General features: G+C 52.9%; 1 protein-coding gene across 4 annotated transcripts in view; it reads right to left on the reverse strand.

Moving 5' to 3' along the window:
* Nucleotides 1–17,191, reverse strand: part of Col18a1 (collagen type XVIII alpha 1 chain) — a 61,365-nt gene that overhangs the window by 10,552 nt on the left and 33,622 nt on the right. For all 4 annotated transcript variants that reach the window (XM_087898273.1, XM_087898272.1, XM_087898271.1 and 1 more), the window contains exons 6-31: nucleotides 15,872–15,942; nucleotides 15,437–15,622; nucleotides 14,532–14,558; nucleotides 13,729–13,791; nucleotides 13,549–13,626; nucleotides 13,241–13,294; nucleotides 12,929–13,087; nucleotides 12,403–12,465; nucleotides 11,594–11,620; nucleotides 9,860–9,991; nucleotides 9,283–9,345; nucleotides 8,246–8,272; nucleotides 7,029–7,064; nucleotides 6,452–6,523; nucleotides 6,137–6,172; nucleotides 5,784–5,873; nucleotides 4,716–4,745; nucleotides 4,588–4,614; nucleotides 4,262–4,324; nucleotides 3,940–4,014; nucleotides 3,027–3,053; nucleotides 2,769–2,822; nucleotides 2,343–2,417; nucleotides 1,117–1,185; nucleotides 666–708; nucleotides 112–174 (exon numbers count right to left, since the gene is read on the reverse strand). In XM_087898273.1, coding sequence (XP_087754399.1) covers nucleotides 112–174; nucleotides 666–708; nucleotides 1,117–1,185; nucleotides 2,343–2,417; nucleotides 2,769–2,822; nucleotides 3,027–3,053; nucleotides 3,940–4,014; nucleotides 4,262–4,324; nucleotides 4,588–4,614; nucleotides 4,716–4,745; nucleotides 5,784–5,873; nucleotides 6,137–6,172; nucleotides 6,452–6,523; nucleotides 7,029–7,064; nucleotides 8,246–8,272; nucleotides 9,283–9,345; nucleotides 9,860–9,991; nucleotides 11,594–11,620; nucleotides 12,403–12,465; nucleotides 12,929–13,087; nucleotides 13,241–13,294; nucleotides 13,549–13,626; nucleotides 13,729–13,791; nucleotides 14,532–14,558; nucleotides 15,437–15,622; nucleotides 15,872–15,942 — 1,710 coding nt within the window. The remainder of the gene's footprint in view (nucleotides 1–111; nucleotides 175–665; nucleotides 709–1,116; nucleotides 1,186–2,342; nucleotides 2,418–2,768; nucleotides 2,823–3,026; nucleotides 3,054–3,939; nucleotides 4,015–4,261; nucleotides 4,325–4,587; nucleotides 4,615–4,715; nucleotides 4,746–5,783; nucleotides 5,874–6,136; nucleotides 6,173–6,451; nucleotides 6,524–7,028; nucleotides 7,065–8,245; nucleotides 8,273–9,282; nucleotides 9,346–9,859; nucleotides 9,992–11,593; nucleotides 11,621–12,402; nucleotides 12,466–12,928; nucleotides 13,088–13,240; nucleotides 13,295–13,548; nucleotides 13,627–13,728; nucleotides 13,792–14,531; nucleotides 14,559–15,436; nucleotides 15,623–15,871; nucleotides 15,943–17,191) is intronic.

Consider the following 17,191-nt stretch of genomic DNA (forward strand, 5'->3'; position numbering starts at 1 on the left):
GGGCAGCAACCATGATGTAACAGGTATCCAGTACCCCCAGGTTCTAGTGCCCCACCCTGAGGCTGACTGTACCCAACAACCTTCAGCCTGGACCACACAAAGTATGCTCACCTGGAGGCCCAGGTGGGCCCACCTCTCCTTTGTCACCCTTCGGTCCTGAAGGCCCCTGCACACCTAGGGGAAGAGACCCCAAGGCTATCAGTGAAAGTCCGGTCAAGGCCCCTCCCACTAATGTCCCCAGTCTTGGCTATTGTGTACATAGGCTGAAGCTAGACCAGAAAGGCTGTGGAAAGATGCGGGGGTGGGGGACATAGTCAGATTCAGAGCTCAGGAGGAGCAGATGTGTGTGTTGGGGAGAGCCATTGCTCCATGTCCCTACTGATAGATGACTGGGGCTGTCCCTGCACCTTCTCTGAGAAATCTTGGGTGGTCATGTCCAGCACCAGAGCCTCTAGTTAGAATCCCTGGACAGCTATGCCCGGTGTGTGATATTAGGAGTAGGGTAGGCTTGAGAACGTGACCCGGGAACTGGATACCCAGAGTTAGCAGAGAGTCAAGTCCCACAGCTCCATCTTTTCCTGATCAGTTTGAGGTTACTATCCCATTGCCATCTTCCTACCGGAGCCCCAGACTTCCGCATGCACTGTGAGCCCCAGTGCCCTCACCTTGCTGTCCTGGTAGTCCAGGTCGGCCGGACTCCACAAATGCCTACAAAGAACAACGGGGGGGGGGGGGGGGAGGCGGGGGAAGAAAGGGGAGTGCTGAAGGACAGGGCTCTAGAAAGCAAGACTACCAGGGTCCCCAAGGCAAGAAATCCCAGGGCCCCCTCTCCAGAATCAAACCAGAACTCTTTCCATAGGCGTTCTAAACGGGGACAGGGTCTGTGTCCAGAGTCCTAGTCACAGTGACCTGCCCTCACTGGTCACCTCTTCCCCTTGTTAAGGCTGAGTTTGAGGCTGACTCGAAGCCGCAGAGTTAGTCCCGTGGGGACTCACTGCTTGTCCACTGCCTCCAGGTGCAGCCTACCCGACAGACCCATTCCAGAGATACCCAGAGAGGATTCCAGAGGCAGCAATGGGAGAGAAGCCTCCAGACAATGAAGCTCTGACCACTTACATTGCTGTCATAGATGGGCATTCCCGGAGGACCTGGGGGGCCTGGAGGCCCAGGGGGGCCAGGCAATCCCTGTGGAGGGACAGAAGTTTCTGGTTAGTCAAGGTCACAGCTAACCATCAGTATAGGCTAGGGCAGCAGACACGGGCTGAAATTCTTCTGAGAAGCAGTCAGATCAGAAAGCTGAATGCGTTTGATGATGTAAAAAATCAAGACTGCATTGCTGACTTATGTGCCTGCCAGCTGGGCCTGCCTGTTTCCTGCCCAGGGCCAGTAGTTGTACTTCTCTTGAGGTCACTTAGGAGTGGCTAAGTCACTCAAGAAGGCTTTGACTTGAATGAAAGGGACAGCCTGGCCCATGCTCTGACGGTTATACACTGCTTCTGCAAAAGACCTCTCGAGGACCCGTGTAAGGAATAGGCATGACCAGGCACCTTGCATGGCCTGCCTTCCCCAGGACAGCTCCATGGATTGGGGGGAGGGCTGTGAGCATCTGTGTACTGGCTGGTACCTCAGACTAAGGGATACACTCCCCGCAGGGAAAACAGTGTTTAACCTGATTTCAAAAATCCTAGCTGAGGATGAAATCCAAGAGCCAGTCTTTTCCATTGGGATGGATGCGATTGGCCCATGACTGCTGGCCCTGCAGCTCTGCAAACACCGCAGTTTGCTCTTGATTTTGCACGGGGTTAGTAGGCATTAGTGCACAGGGGAGGCAGCTGGCAAGAAACCAACAGCAGCCATGATCATCACAAATGTGAACTCTCTGGAGTACTCATATCTGGATTTCCATGCCTATCTCTGCTCTGGGCAAAGCAAGTGGGAGGTGGGAGTCAGAGCTGGACACAGCCATGCTCAGGGGAGCCCCTGAGTTTCTGAGTGGCTGGCTCCAATAGAAAGGCAAGAGATGCCATGAGACAAAATCCCTTAAGTCAAAGGCAGTGGATATTTTAAAAGACACAAACCTGTGTTGGTGGATCCAGAGAAGGTATGCCCTAAGATCCCATGTTTCTCTCTCCTGGGTATAGGAACATGCAGATATGTGCGTGTAGTTGTGGGTGTGCCCACAAACATATGTGAGTATTTATGCAAATGTAGTCAGGACAAACATATCTAGCTACATCATCAGCCATCTCAAACAGCCTGCTAGGTGACCTGAGAGGCCCTGACCTAGCCATTCTTATTCTCTGGTCTTCCAAGCCACCCATTTGCCATTTCAGGACACTTACCCTCATGCTGAACCCAAGGCTGGCATCTCCAGGCTCCCCTTTCTCTCCCTTTAATCCATTTGTTCCGGGACGACCCTGAGCAGAATAGAGTAACAGGGCTTGTTGGGCACTGGACAGCCCGTACATAGCCCCTTCCTTCCCAGGGTCAAGTCTTCACACTTTTGCCCAGAAGCTAGAGGAGGCAGGAGACTGACTAGAAGGTCCCAGGTCAGAGCCCCCTTTTTGCCCAGGGCCTTCTATGGGGTGCCAGATGAGGTGTACTCTTAGCCCAGATAAATATTAAGACATTGGCCACGTAGATATGATCGCTGTACCCAAGGGGAGGACAGGAGGGGCAGCTGTCCACTTTCTCCAGGGCCCAGCCCTCTGCAGGCCCCAGGTGCTCTCCACCCACTATCTCCAACTTGTAGGCCACCAAATCCTCACCGGCCGTCCGGGGAAGCCGATTTCACCCTTGTGCCCAGGTCGCCCATAAGGACCCTACAGAGAGAATGATTAGTTGGAGGGTGGGTGAGGCCTCCTAGTGAAGAGGGAGGGGTCATCCCAGGAAAGAGCCAGGGTTGCCTTCTCTGAGGAACTGCCAATTGTCATCCAGGCAACCAACCCCCACCCCATGTTCTCAATGTGGCAATTGATACAAACTCTGGGCCACAAACCCAGTGTAAACAAAAGGGCATTACTCACCGGGGGTCCTCGGAAGCCTGGTTCTCCCTGAATAGAGAATCAGAGGTACGTCAGTGAGCTATGGCTAACCTTGCCTGCTGCCTTCTGGAGTTCCTGTACCCATGTGGATGTGCTAAGCTGGCAGCCAAGGCTGCTGGCTATGCCAGGACAGGACAGAAACCAGCACTGGGACCAGGTCTGGTCTGAGACACAGATGGATGTGCCCTGGGTTGGTGAGAGTGGGATCCAACTTGGACAATGTAGAGCTAAGGTCACCCAGGTCTTATTCAGCTACAGAGCCTCTGTCAGCAGGGGGGTTCTCTGGGCCTGAGGAATCGTTGGCTCACTCCCTGACAACATTGTAGGCCAATGACAATCCATTCCTCATAGCCACCAAGGCTTCCCAAAGCCCTTCCCCTGGTAATTGGAAGGTCTGATGGGGGTGGAAGCCTAAAACAGTCTGAGGAGCAAGTCCTGGCCAGCTGGGCGTGGGCTCAGGCTGCTGCAAGCTCAGGACCACAGGAAGGAGGAGGTCTAGATACCTCGGTTATACAGGGTACATCTACCTGTATAACCTGTTGGTTGCCTACACATGGGGTGGCCCCAGTAGGCCTTGGGCTCCTTCATCTCCCATGGACAAAGGCCAGGCAGAAGAGTGAGTACATTAGGCCATAGCCTATATCACTAACCATTCTATAGTGATCTCAGGCAACAGTAGCAAGGGGATAATGCAAGCCATTGGCAGGTTTTGGGGGTCATGAGGACACACCCAGGATGGTTGCAAGAGGCAAAGGGAGAGGAACAGAATTAGGCCATGGGAGGCTTGGGAAACCCATTCAGGAAAGGTTTGTGTTGTGATCCTGCCTCTCTGTCAGGATGCCCCACCCACCCACTCTGTCTTCACAATGTCAGGGAACCCCAATCCCATTCTCACCTTGGCTCCTTTCTGGGCAGGGCCCAGGGCTCTGCCATCAGGGCCAAAGATAGCACCTGGCTCGCCTTTCTCACCCTGAAATGGGCAGGACAAGAAGGACAGGTCAGGGCTCAGCCATAAGGCCTCAGATACCCCCAAGACCCAAGTCAGAAACAGAGGAAGGGAGTCCTGGTCTACGTGGGAAGGTTGTGACCAGAGCCCTCTGAATTAAGGTAATAGAGATGGCATGTCCCAGTACCCCTGGGGCCCAGCCTGCCTCAGGAGTCATCGGAGCAGGTCTGTGGTTTCTAGGAAAGGGGCAGATGGCACCCCAGCCCCTTACCTTGGGCCCTGGAAGACCCTGCTCGCCTTTGGAACCCAGGTCACCCTTCGGCCCGGCAGGTCCCTACAATGAAGACCAGATAGAAATGAGGGTCCCTGACCCAATATCAAGGTAGCCCTTCAGTGTCCTGAACAATTATAGATGGCAAGGGGACCATGCGATATCCTCCAGCCCCCATTATCTTCCTGATAGCATCATGTCCTCAATGACAATGACCCAAGCTTACACTACCATCCTGTATGTACCATACCAAGCAGAGCCCATGCCCACCCCCCAGTGCAGAGCATTGTTGGGCAAGCATGCTGCTCTGAAGCAAAGCTACTTACAGGAAAGCCTGCGTACCCTGGCTTGCCCTGTGGAAAGAAGGGCACCGTGAATTTTGGGGACACACGGCTCTCACAGGTGTTCTAACCCAGCTCCCCGGGACCCTCCGTGGAAGCAAGATGGCACTTACCTCAGGTCCTGGCGTGCTCACTACTGCTCTCTGTCCCCACGCCATCGGGAAATAAAAAGTAGAGGAAAAGAAAAGAAAGCTGCGTTTGAGTTTAAAATCACCTGTATCACATTAGCCACAGGCACACAAAGCACATCCAAAGTAGAATTTAGGAAAAACCTGTGCTTTCAGCAGTATGCCTGGGTTCTCTCTGCAGGTGCTCAGGTGAAAAGTGACCCATTTCCTGGGGGGTCCCCTTCCCTTCCTGGGGAGGGGGGTCCCCTCCTCCCAGCATGGAGCGGCCAGAGCTGGCGTCACTCTCCTGTCGTGTTACACACTTGGCCTGGGGCGTACACTCTGGTCCCTCACGTGCAAGCAGCCCCACCTGCTGGGGCCTTTTCTAAGGCTTCACTGTCATACCAGTGCCCCTGATGAAGAGGACCAGTTGTTGCTCTTCGCTTTCCCCTGGTCCCAGAGCCCTTGCTCCTGTCTTCCCCCAGGTTTCACTAAAATATCATATTATTTTTATCAGTTCCATGGTGTCTGTGCACTCCTGCCAGCATGAGGCCTGGGCTAGGCACTCCTGTGACCGCTCAGTGCCTTCTCCCAGGACTGTACTGTCCCCATCTCAGAACTGAGGGTACCAGGACTGCAGAAGGTGAAGTAACCAGCCAGGATCACTGGTGACAACTGTAGCTGGGATCTGAGCCCAGTTGTCACCCCAACCAAGCTCTAGCTCTGTCTAGGGCAGCCTGGCCCCTGCAGTCTCAGTTCCCGTGGGCCCTGCATCTGACAACCAGAGACTTGGGCTTCTTGCTGCAGAGAACTGAGCACAGGCAGCAGCTTGACCATGGGGTTCTGCACTGGGGCTAGGAGGGACCCACTGACTTTGAGGCGAGGCCACTTGACTATGTTGCTGCAGGTACCACAAAAGGTCAAGAAGCTTTGGCAAGGAGAGAGCTTCTAGCCAACACAGCCTTCTTTTGAGAAGCCAACGCTCCTCACGCCATTCTGATGAGGCAGTTAGGTCAACTACAAGCAGTCCCTAGACTGAGGGATGAGCCCCGCTGCATTTCACAGTGTACTTACATCCTCATTCGATACATAGATCACAGGCCCTGGAGGTCCTGGGGGGCCAGGGAGGCCTGGCAGCCCCACTCCGTCTTTTCCTGGGTTTCCCTGGAAGAGAACGGCAGAGAAGTAATCATTCTAGTTTCTCCAGCCAGTACCCCAGAGCCCACCCATAGCCCAGGTACTAGGTTTGCAGACAGTAGTTTGCTGAGAGCTACTCCTACTAACTTAAGGGTCTCTCCTCAACTCTCTGAGGTCTCATGGGTGGCCAGGTAGCTTGGGCCTGAGGCTGTGGCAGGATGGGATTCCTCACCCTGAGGCCTAGGCAGTTCAACTCTGTTCACTGCGCATCTAAGGCTACAGACACTTACCTTTTCTCCCTGGGTCCCTTTCTCTCCTTTTGGTCCCTGCAGAGACAGAGAAAATGGGTCATCGTAGACAGAACCAGAATCCCTTCAGGGACCAGCCTACCTGGGCCTGACTTCCAATACAGACAGGGAGTCTGTGTTGCCGCCAACCTTGGAGAATAGAGATGGGCACCCAAACCCTGACCAGCCTTGCAGTTGGCTCCAGGGGCCACAGTGTAGCAGGTAGGGGACACAGATGTCTAGGACACCCCGAAGGGCCATTTGAGATGCCAGTTCTCTTCCTGGGGGCTTCTTTTAAGCCTTTCGCCTCTCACTCACCGGGGGTCCAGCTGCACCCTCTCTTCCTGGGAGGCCAGGGATGCCCTGGATTCCATCTGCTCCAACTTCTCCCTGGGACAGACAAATGGAGGGGCCAGAGTCAGCCCTGCAGCCAGGCAGCAGAGATTCTCAGGGAAGAGGTCACAGCAACCATGGATGTGACCGTAGCCTAGGCTTCTGCTGGCTTGGCTCAGGCCGTGGAGGGTGATATAGCTCTCTCCATGGATATAGCATCCCATCCATGTGGGATGAGGAAGAAGAAGACAGGAAGGATGGTGGCAGGGAAGGGAAGGTAAGGAGGGGAGGGGAGGAAGCTCATTTCCCACAACTGGTGCGGGTATATGGGGGTGTGACCTGGGTAGTTTTCTCTGAATCGGGCTTGTTAAATTACAAAGAAACAAAAGTATAAGGAACAATGAGGCCAGGACTGTACAAGCATCTCACTCCATGCCTGCTATTCTTAGGCTGCCTCTGAGATGTGCCCGACACATGAGGTTTGTGGGGCATGCTTGCTATCCTTACAGACCCCTCTCCATCCCCAGTGGACAATACACCCGACTCTGGGTGAAGTACCTACCTTGGTTCCAGGTGGCCCTGCCACTCCAGGATCCCCCTAAGTGGACAAAAAGTTCTATGAGCTTGGGGTGTCAGCTGGCTCAACCCTAAACCAAGCTACATGCCCCTTTATTAATCACCCAGGATGTCCCAGCCCCAGCACTTGGGCCCTTCTAGAACCCTAGATGTCCCAGGGACCCACACTGGTGGAAGGTATAAAATACATCCTAGAATCATGGGGATTGGATAGTTCTGGATATTGTAGAAGCTGGTGGCAAGTACCACCCCCTCCACTATAAGGAGCAAGTCCTCTAGCTGGGTGGTGGTGACACATGTTTTTAACCCCAGCACTCGGGAGGCAGAGGCAGGAGGATCTCTGTGAGTTCAAGGCCAGCCTGGAGTACAAGACCTAGTTCCAGGACAACCAAGGCTACAGAGAAACCTTGTCTTAAAAACAAAACAGAGAGAGAGAGAGAAAGAGAGAGAGAGAGAGAGAGAGAGAGAGAGAGAGAGAGAGAGAGAGAGAAAAGAAACAAACCCTCTGAAGAGATTTTTTTTAAAGAAAAAAAAAAGCCCGCCTTTAATCCCAGCACTTAGGAAGCAGAGGGAGGTAGATATCTGAGTTCGAGGCCAGCCTGGCATACAGAGTGAGTTCCATGACAGCCAGAGCTATACAAAGAAATCCAATTTGGGCCCATCTAAAAATCCAGCCCTTTGAAATGTTCATCCAGTGTTTTGTAAGTCACAGAAAAGCATTCTAGAAGTAGGGCAACAGCAGAGGCCAGCTGGGCAGTAAGGACACCTGGTGGGGACTATTCTGTTGCTCTCCACCCTTGCCCCCACCCTGGGGAGCCTGACTTGAGTGCAAGGGAAGGTGGGGGCCAAGGACGGGGCCTAGTCTGTGGGCTAGTGTCCCCAAGGATGACATGGGAAGCAGAGAACAAAACTCTCAGATCCTCCAGAAGGGGACACCACCCTACGGGTCCCTAAAGCTGAGAACCGTGGAGAGGCTCTGGTCTCCTTCTCAAAATTTTAGCATGGTTCAGATGTGTGCAGGCAGGAATCTCATTTCCTGGGCTTGGAAAGATAGGGCATGACCCCACTAATGCTCAGTGCACGGGAAGGGACATGAGGCTATTTTTCCATGAAGCCGCCTGCTGTGTTTTGCAAACTTTCATGCTGAGCTCACAATGTATTAACTTGCTAGGCAGGTCTCCAAGAAAGGCCTCCCTCACTCACCTTGAGTCCTGGCAACCCTGGAGGTCCCTGCCAGAGCAAAGGAAACAAGTGTTAGTGAGTGACCTGGATCTGCTTTATCCCACATTCATTAGCCCTTTCCAAACCTCCTGACTCCAGGGACAACAAAAACTGAGGCAGGAGGCTGGTGTGACAGGAGCTCTGAGCAGAGCCTTCTATTGTAAAAGCTGAACTTTAACTGAGTATCCGGTTGAAAGCTACATGGGAGTTCTTTCTGTTGTCCTTAAAACCTGTCTACATTTGAAATTGTTTCAAAATAAAACTATATACTGAAAAAGTTACAAAGAATTACAGCAGGGCTGGAGAGATGGCTCAGAGGTTAAGAGCACTGACTGCTTTTCCAGAGGTCCTGAGTTAATTCCCGGCAACCACATGGTGGCTCACAACCATCTGTAATGAGATCTGGTGCTCTTTCCTGGTGTGCAGGAAAACATGTTGTATATAACCAATAAATAAATCTTTAAAAAAAAAAAGAATTACAGCAATGATAATGATACTTAGCTACTGTCACGGTAGCACTGTGATGGCCCCAGAGACTAGAGGTCAGGCTGGTGTCCTCCAGGACATAACTGCTGTTCCTCAGGGAAAAGTGGTATCCTAGACATTGCCGTAGAGTTTGTGCATGCCTGCATACAAGGGCCCTGATATACCTGCCATTTGGGGACTTTGGGACTTCAGCTCTTTTTTGCTGACCTAATCCAAACTACACACAGGTCAACAGAGAAACGTGGGGTGACTCCCCCAAAGGCCCCATTAACTCCAGTCTACTCTGGCCAAATATCTGTCACTTCTTCAAATTACAGCCATGGAAGAAATCAGAGAGGGAAAGGCCTATGAACCTGTCACCACCCCACTCCGACCCCCCATCCCTAGGGACAGTTTGTGAGCAGGTCTTTCTGGGGTGGAAGGTACTATGGCTCACATCCCCGTGCTTCTGGTGGTTCCTTGCCCTATATAAGGCTGTCCCAAAGACACCACTGGCCTGGGACCCTCCTCCTACCCCAGCCCATGGGCAGTACCTGCAGCCCGTCGGAGCTTCGGGCTGTTGATGAGAAGGGCATCCCAGAGCTTTCCATATCATCCTGGAGGGAGCACAAGAGGGATGCTCAGTGCCTGAGCCTTATTAAGAAGGAAACTTCCCTGAGGCCAGGAAAAGGGAGATGGGGGAAAGGGAAGTGGATGACCGACAGAGCTTGGGGTGTGTGTGTGTGTGTGTGTGTGTGTGTGTGTGTGTGTGTGTGTGTGTTAATCAAACCCTGGTGGGTACGCATCCTATTTGGCCTGTGCGTGTGCAAGAGAAATTGTACTTGGGTTCATAGGCAGGTTTTCAGCGTGGAAGGGTTGGGGACAGCACCCACAGACGATGGGACATCTGAGCGTAAACATATGTGCTTTGAGTGCAGTGAGGCCAATCCAGAACTGAGCTAACCCATTCAGGTACTTGAGTCAGACATGGGAGCCCAAAGATGGGAATAGGAGAAACCCACACGCGACAAGAGCTGGGCCCTGCTTAGGGGGTTCTGCTCAGGCTGTGAGCTGTCTGGAGGGAAGGCAGCTGTATGGCCCAGGCTTTCTGGGGGCCCCCCAGTGACTCACAAATCCAGCGGCAAATCCTGGTCCTGGTGGTCCCGGAGGTCCTGGGGGTCCTGGTGGTCCAGTTGGCCCAGGGGGTCCAGCCAGGCCAGTCTTTCCAGGTACACCGACAGGCCCAAGATCTCCTTTGCTCCCCTGCACAAACAGAAGGACAAGGTCACCGTGGCTCTGGGCCTCAGCAAAGCTACAGGCAACCCAATGAACATGCACTTCCTTGCAATGCTTTTCAAAAATCTGAAAACTCAGAGATAAATCACCTGCCACAAAAGCCATCCAGGCAATTCACTGACTTAAAACAACAGGGTGAAGTGAGATTCACAGGCGCACAAGCCTGACGTCATGGCTTTGGCCACAACACAAGAATCACAAAGCAGGCTGTCCACCATGGCCTGTAACCTTGGGTCCCAGCTCTTTGACAGTTGAGAACAGGGATAGCAAGAAACAGATAAAGCAGGTAAGAGGATGGACAGGCCCCTGGAAGATACAGGGTGGGTCTGCAGGGGACCCTGTGGCCACCAAGTGCTTGGGGTAACGTAGGCACAGGTGTTACTATGACTTTGTGAGTTTGAAGAACTTGGGGAGCAGAAGCAAACACAGGACTTGTCTAGGAGTCTGAGAGACCAGATCAAGAAAGCAGACTGAGGCAGGGACTTGGCACTCAGGCAGGGAAGTCCTGGTTCAGAAAGCCCTACTCCAAGCAGGTTAGCCCTGAAGTTGGACCTGGTGGGCCAGCATGCCCCAGGGAACCTGCTGGCGGTCAAGTCACCTCTATGAAGTGGGAACTGAGACCACCACCAATCTCTCCTGGGCTGCTGAGAGGCACGTGTGGCATGAGAGATGTCCTGAACCCAGCTGGAACACAGGCAGCCTCGCTTGCATGAACTTTCTTACAAAGGGTCTAGCTGAGTTCAAAGACAGCCTGGTCTACACAAGATGCTACCTTTGGGCACCTTCAGAAATAATGAGAATGCGGGCATCTATGTGGGTGTGGGATCTCCAACTATGGATGTAACTACTCCATTTCAGGTGGGTACCAGGTACAGAGGTTCACTCTTTAACCTTCCTCTTTAACCTCAGTAAAACACTTCATTTATTTGTCCTTGAAGATTCTCCTTGTGTGTGCGTGCAGATACAAGGGTGTGCGCGTGTACAGACGGAAGCACATGAGTGCAGATACCAGTGTCTTGTGCAGAGACACATGCATGCAACAGAGAAACAAGCGTGCGTGCAGATTTACATACTCAGCCCACACCAACCCATCTCTTATTTCTTTCTGACATGTTCATCTACCCTCTGATGACCCTGTTGCTCTCGTTTCTCCCTCACTGGATTCTTCTATCAGCCCTAGCCTTTTCTTTGAACATCGGCCAGGATGCCTTTCAGAACACAGGAGAGCCAGCATGGCTTTCCCTGTGCAGCAATGGGGGAGGAACCTGGCAGTGCCACCGAGGACCATGATGAACTGGGCAGCTATGATCCTGAGGTACCTGATTGAGGTACCCCAGGAGTTCCCAGGGATCCTTCCCTTGTACCTGCCTACTGGGAGCTCATTTCTAAACCCAACACCTCTGGTTCCATTGCATTCGCAGAACAGAACTGAGTGGATAGACACACACACACACACACACACACACACACACACAATGCATTCACTGGCTGGGTGCCTCCTATATCCTGCCTGAATACTTTTATCAAGCAGGTAGCCCCAACTCTGCCAGAATGAAAACTGACTCATACCTTGGGTCCTGGGATGCCCACCTCGCCCTATGGGGAAAAAAAAGGATAGGATTACAATAAATTCAGACATGTATGTAGCAATCAGAGAAAAACAAAACAACAGCCCTGTGGTGACTGCCTGCCTCAAAGGGTCCTGTCTTTGGTTTATGCTGACTCTAGTGTTCTCTGGGCCTGCTCTTGCCCCCCTCCCTTGTCTTTTAAGGACAGTAACCCCTGGGAAGCTCAGCAGGGAGGGGAGCCCAGAGAGCCCAAGGCCAGAGCACCTAAACCCACCAGTCCCATGAATGCCTCTCAGAACACCTCCTGAGCCAGGGAGCTGGTTTTAACTAAAGCAGAGACAAGCTCTGGGAATAGTCCATTTACAAGGACCTTTCTGATGCTCCCCCAAGCATGTGGGTCTTCCTCATCCCATCCCAGGAAGTGGTGGGAGCAACTCTCTGTCTGACCCCCAACCCCCACCCCGTCAGCCCGAGACCACAGTAGATCGTGGTCAGCAGAGACTGGCCAGCCTCTGAAGGCATCTATCAATCCAGCTACACTGAAACCTGAAATCACCCTTTCAAACCAAATGAATGGCCGACCCCTAAGTTGCTAGTCCATCTGTAGTGGTAAGACACATATGGAGGGAGACCCTGACTTGAACCCGAGCCCTGCCGGCTCCACAACTTAGAATCTTCCTAAGCTGAAGATGCAGGCTATGTCCATGGGCTCACCCTATGGCACACACTCTCCACAGACCCCAAGCACGCAGTGCCCACCACCCGCTGGCTACAAGTGTGTGCTGAGTTACACCATAGGAGCTGACTTACAACACTGCCTTTCTGGCCAGCCATTCCCGGTGGGCCCTCTTTGCCTGGAGGACCTGGAGGTCCCTGGAGGACAGAAGAACAAAGAGATAGGGTGGACAGGATCCATGGTGAGCAGGTAACAGCTGGCACCCAGCCTTCCCGAGAGTCAGGATGTAAACTGCAGCCCCCCCCCTCGTGTATGCACAGCTCAGAGGTACAGTGTAGAGGCCACTGTGTGTGCTCTTTATTGGGGCTGCTGGTTATGCTGGGGAAACTAAGGTGGGAGGCTCATGCATCCATTCAGTCTAGAGTGGGTAAATGTGTGTCCCAGAGTCACCTAGTATGTCAGCACCCCTAGAACTAGAGGGTAGCCTGCCCCCACCCCCATAATGAGAGTGACCCAAAGTGAGACCAGCCTCCACCTTGAGGCGTGGAGACTGGAACATGGGAGACCTGAGGAAGATCCAGCTAGAGACCTCATGTGATTCTCTCCTACCCTGTTCCTAGCCAAGAGGATGCTCTGGGGAGAGCAGGCAGCAGAACTTACCGGGGGACCAGGAAATCCGGGGGGCCCTTCCTTCCCAGGCACACCAGGAAGGCCGGCAGGTCCTGGAGCATAGGAACTGTTGACCCCAAAGCGCCCTGGTTCACCAGGCAGTCCTGGGACACCAGGGGGTCCTGGGGGGCCAGGGAAGCCTCGTGGGCCCTGGACACGAGAGATACAGTCCATCATAGAATGCATAGCCATGCTGGGCAATGATCACCTTCCCTGCTAGTCTTGCCCCACCCCCAAGGGTCCCCCCCACAATGTCTCAGACATCCTGCCCAGTGACAGTGGGTGTGGGGTGTAGCCACTTACCCTGAGGCTCTCCATGTCACCACTGAAACCAGATCCTTCCATGTCAATGAAGGTCTGAGGGAAGGGCGAGAGAAGCCACCACAGGACATAAATTCCTCATCCTGGGTACCAGATAGCACCACCCAGCTGTCCCCAACCACCCAAAGATGCCTGCCATGGCAGGTGGGGCATCATGCTTTGCCCCACAGACTGGCTACCCTCCTAAGCCCGCAGCAGGCACCCATGCTCTTGGGCCAACACTATCAGGAACCGGTCCATAGGGTTGAGTACTGAGACCTGGTGGGGAGGAGGCCAAGGAGGAAACTTACCAGCTTGTCCTGTCTGAAGGAGGGTCCTGGTGGCCCTGGGGGTCCTGGAGGTCCTCGAACTCCAACACCAGGATCTCCCTGGGACATAAAACGAATCTGTCACACTGAGGACACATGGTCCCCACCTTCAGTTAGGAGTTGGGACAGGAAAGGGGCCATGCTCTGGTCTGCACACCGTACCTTCTCACCCTTGGGGCCCACTTCTCCTGGGGTTCCTGGGAAGCCTTGAGGTCCAGTGTCACCCTGGAAGACAAGGATGGGGTTAGGCAGAGGGAAGCACCTCTCTTCCTTCATACAATGAATCTTGAGCTCCAATTGTTTCTCATTTCAGAGCAGAGGGCAGATAGGAGCCAAGCCCTTCAGGGATTCATGGAGGCCTAATAAACCAGGAGAGGCCATGCCTCCAAGACGGCCCCAGAGGAAAAAAAAACAGGATTTAAAAGTGACAACACTGGCTATGGATAGCACACATCCTCTTCAGAGAAATCATCTGTGGGAACCACAGATCTCCGTGGTGGAGTGGTAAGTCCACTGCGTGTGTATGGGATGCACATGCGTCTGTGCAAACGTGATGGACACACTGGGCTTAGGGAAACCTCCGGTTAGCACTGAGCCTGGACTGTGTGTAGTTTCAACACGGCTCTGTCTGGCACCAAGAGCTCCCTGTGGCCTCTCTGGCAGTGCGGGGGACCCCATCTCCTCAGCGCTGCGGCCCCTCTCTTGCATTCCGATTTCCCCACTCTTTGTTGTGAGCCCTCACCCCAGCCCCTCCGAAAATCTGGGAACAACACCCTGTGGTTTTGGCAGCCACATTGTGTCTGCTTTTAGCCGCCTGTAGTTAGTTACATCGAAAGTACAACCCAAGCGAAGCCACCTTTTTAAAGTGTCCTCTCTGGGAAACCACGACCCTGCGGTGTGTGCCGATGGCCTGCGGATTCCGTGGAGACACGGTAGTGTCAGGTGCAGAGAAAACAGTAACTTACCGGCCTTCCATCTTCACCAGGGTCACCCTGTAACGGGCAAGAGAAGACACTATGAATGCGAACTGCCCTGAAGCCACTACACAAGACTGGGCACAGAAAGAGACCAAAAAGTGAAAAAAAATATCTCTAACATGTAAACCTGGCACCCACTTTCCTTTCTCCTCCAGACACTGGAAAGTATCTTGTTGTTCTGTTTTTATTTTTTAAGACATGACTTCTTTGTATAGCCCTAGCTGTCTTAGAATTTGCTCTGTAGACCAGGCTGGCCTCGAACTAGCAGAGATCAACCTGCCTCTGCCTTCCGAGTGCTGGGATTAAAGGCAGGTTGAAGACTATTTTTAAGTGGACTGATCTTGTAAAAGTTGTTGTTCTGGTAAGATAGGTCATAAGACCAACTGCTCTTTCCACTTTAGTAATCAAACTTGCTCACTCTGCTCAATTACTAGGACAAGGGCAAGACATATATGTTAAAATTAGACCCTGCCCATATGTACACAGAATACATTTAATCATGTGCGGTCTGACTTTATAAGCCATGGGTGAATATAACTAGATGCTGCATCTTGGGAGTGCTCTCGGTTGCAGTCCTGGAGCCATGGGTAGCTGGCACCACTATTTAATAAAGCCTCCTTTTATTAAAAATACATTCATGGTTATGGCAAATCTCTGAGTGACCCAGACCCACAACAGACAGCACTTCTGCAGTAGAGTTTAGGTCCAGGGTCGACTTTGGGCATCCCTGACCTCCGTGCTCTAACCACCTTCAGGCTCCAGGGCACAGCAGAAGGCTGGTAGAAATTCCAGTATCCAAGGATGCTACTGCTGTGATTCCAACCAACTCTCCCACCAGCCCCAGTCAGAGACCTCAGCTCCAGCCCAGGTCACAAGGGGAGGCCAGGACTCACCGGTTCACCGTCCCTTCCTGGAGCTCCATCCTTTCCTGGTGGCCCCTGAGGCCCTGGGGGTCCTTGTGCTCCAGGGGCAGGTTGTGCACTGGGATTCTGTACCACTGGGCCTGCAGGACCCTGGGGCCCAGCTGGGCCTGGTAAGCCCGGAGCACCTGGCTCCCCCTTTTGTCCCTTCAGACCTCCCTAGAGACAAAGAGGACATCCGCTGCCACAATCTGCATACAAGTTCCCCTCATGCTGCATTCTCAGGGGACTGAATCTCAGGCCTCCTGGGAATATGGAGGTGCAGGTTGGGGGTAGAAGCATTGTAGAGCACAGGGCAGCAGGCCAAGGGAGGGAGTGTGGGCCTGAGGTCAAGTCACAGTGAGAAGCATTGAAGCCACTGAGGGTTCCCAGGTGCCCTGGGACAAGGTCATGGGGAAGTGGCCTCACCTTTATCAAGCCACTCCCATGATTCTGGACACTCTCTTCCCATGTTCCGCTTGTGCCAGGAAGGGTCTCAGCTGGGAAGAGGTAGAGGTGGCATTGTCAAGCTTCAAGCAGCCCCAGGCTCTTGGTTTTGCTGCCCAAACTTTGCTTCTCCACCCAGCTAGAGTCCCGGGGACAAGGCTATGAGAACGGCCATCTGCCTTTCCACCCACCAAAAGCCCTGAGGACAGGGACCAGGGGAATGGTGAGTGGCAATGGCCACCTAACACGGGCAACAGGACAGAAGAACCAAAGTCACCACAGCCATTTAAAGTAAGTCCAGTGACAACCGAAACCCTCGAGAAGATGCCTGGGTTTGTTTTAACACCTCTCCAGCAAAACTCCTTCTTACCACGTTCTCCTCTTCCAACGTGCAATTTGAAAAACAGAAAGTCAGTAGCAATGCTGAGAGGTGAACTGCAGAGGCTCACCTAGACCCCACCATCCACATGGTGCCTCTGACAGATGAAGGCACGTGTGACATACATATGCACATACACAGTGGTGAATTCACACACACAGGCGCGCGCACACACACACACACGCCATTTCTTCTGCAGAACTGTCTGGACATTTGTGGCACTTGCTATGACCTCTGCCTCGAAGACTATGGTGTTTCGCAAGGGTGAGGCTATCCGTCACAAGTCGGTCACGGTCACAGTCAGGGATCCAACCTTGATAAAGGAGCAGTGACTTGATAAATGGTCCACACTCCCCTGGCTTCTTCTCTGAGAACAGTAACCACGCAGACGCCAAACCAGGATCTCCTGCTATGCTGGCTTCATGCCTTTTATATGTGTCCAACATGCAAGCGCTGCTGGAGCCAAAGTTCAGCCCAGGGAGCCTGCTACCGGGTTTTGGACAGCCTTTGAGCCGAGAGTGGGTCTTACAGATATGCATAAACAAGAAACTCTTCAAACGTCAGAGACAGAAAATGCCAAAGAAACATGGCTGACCCCGAGCCTGAAATAGAAGTTGGCCAACAATAGCGGTTGTCACTCCTTCCTTTGCCTTCCCTCAGGAGCCTGTCCTCACTGGAACCACAAGATAGGTCCTTCCGAAAATATGGAGGACCATTCCCTAGTGATTAATAAGAGGGTTGTAGGGTGATACCTGGAAGCAGATCTTAACGACATCTCACTAGCAGCAGACAGTATAAATTTTTATCATGCCAACATGTCACACCTCTTAGAGACCAATTAGGTCTCTAATTAGAGGCTCTACTATTTAGAGACATCTAGTGCTCCTTGGCTGGGGCACAGAGCCTCCTATCTTGGGTTAGAA

This window comes from Myodes glareolus, chromosome 18 (genome assembly GCF_982192425.1).
Source record: "Myodes glareolus chromosome 18, mMyoGla1.1, whole genome shotgun sequence".
NCBI classification, from domain to species: domain Eukaryota; kingdom Metazoa; phylum Chordata; class Mammalia; order Rodentia; family Cricetidae; genus Myodes; species Myodes glareolus.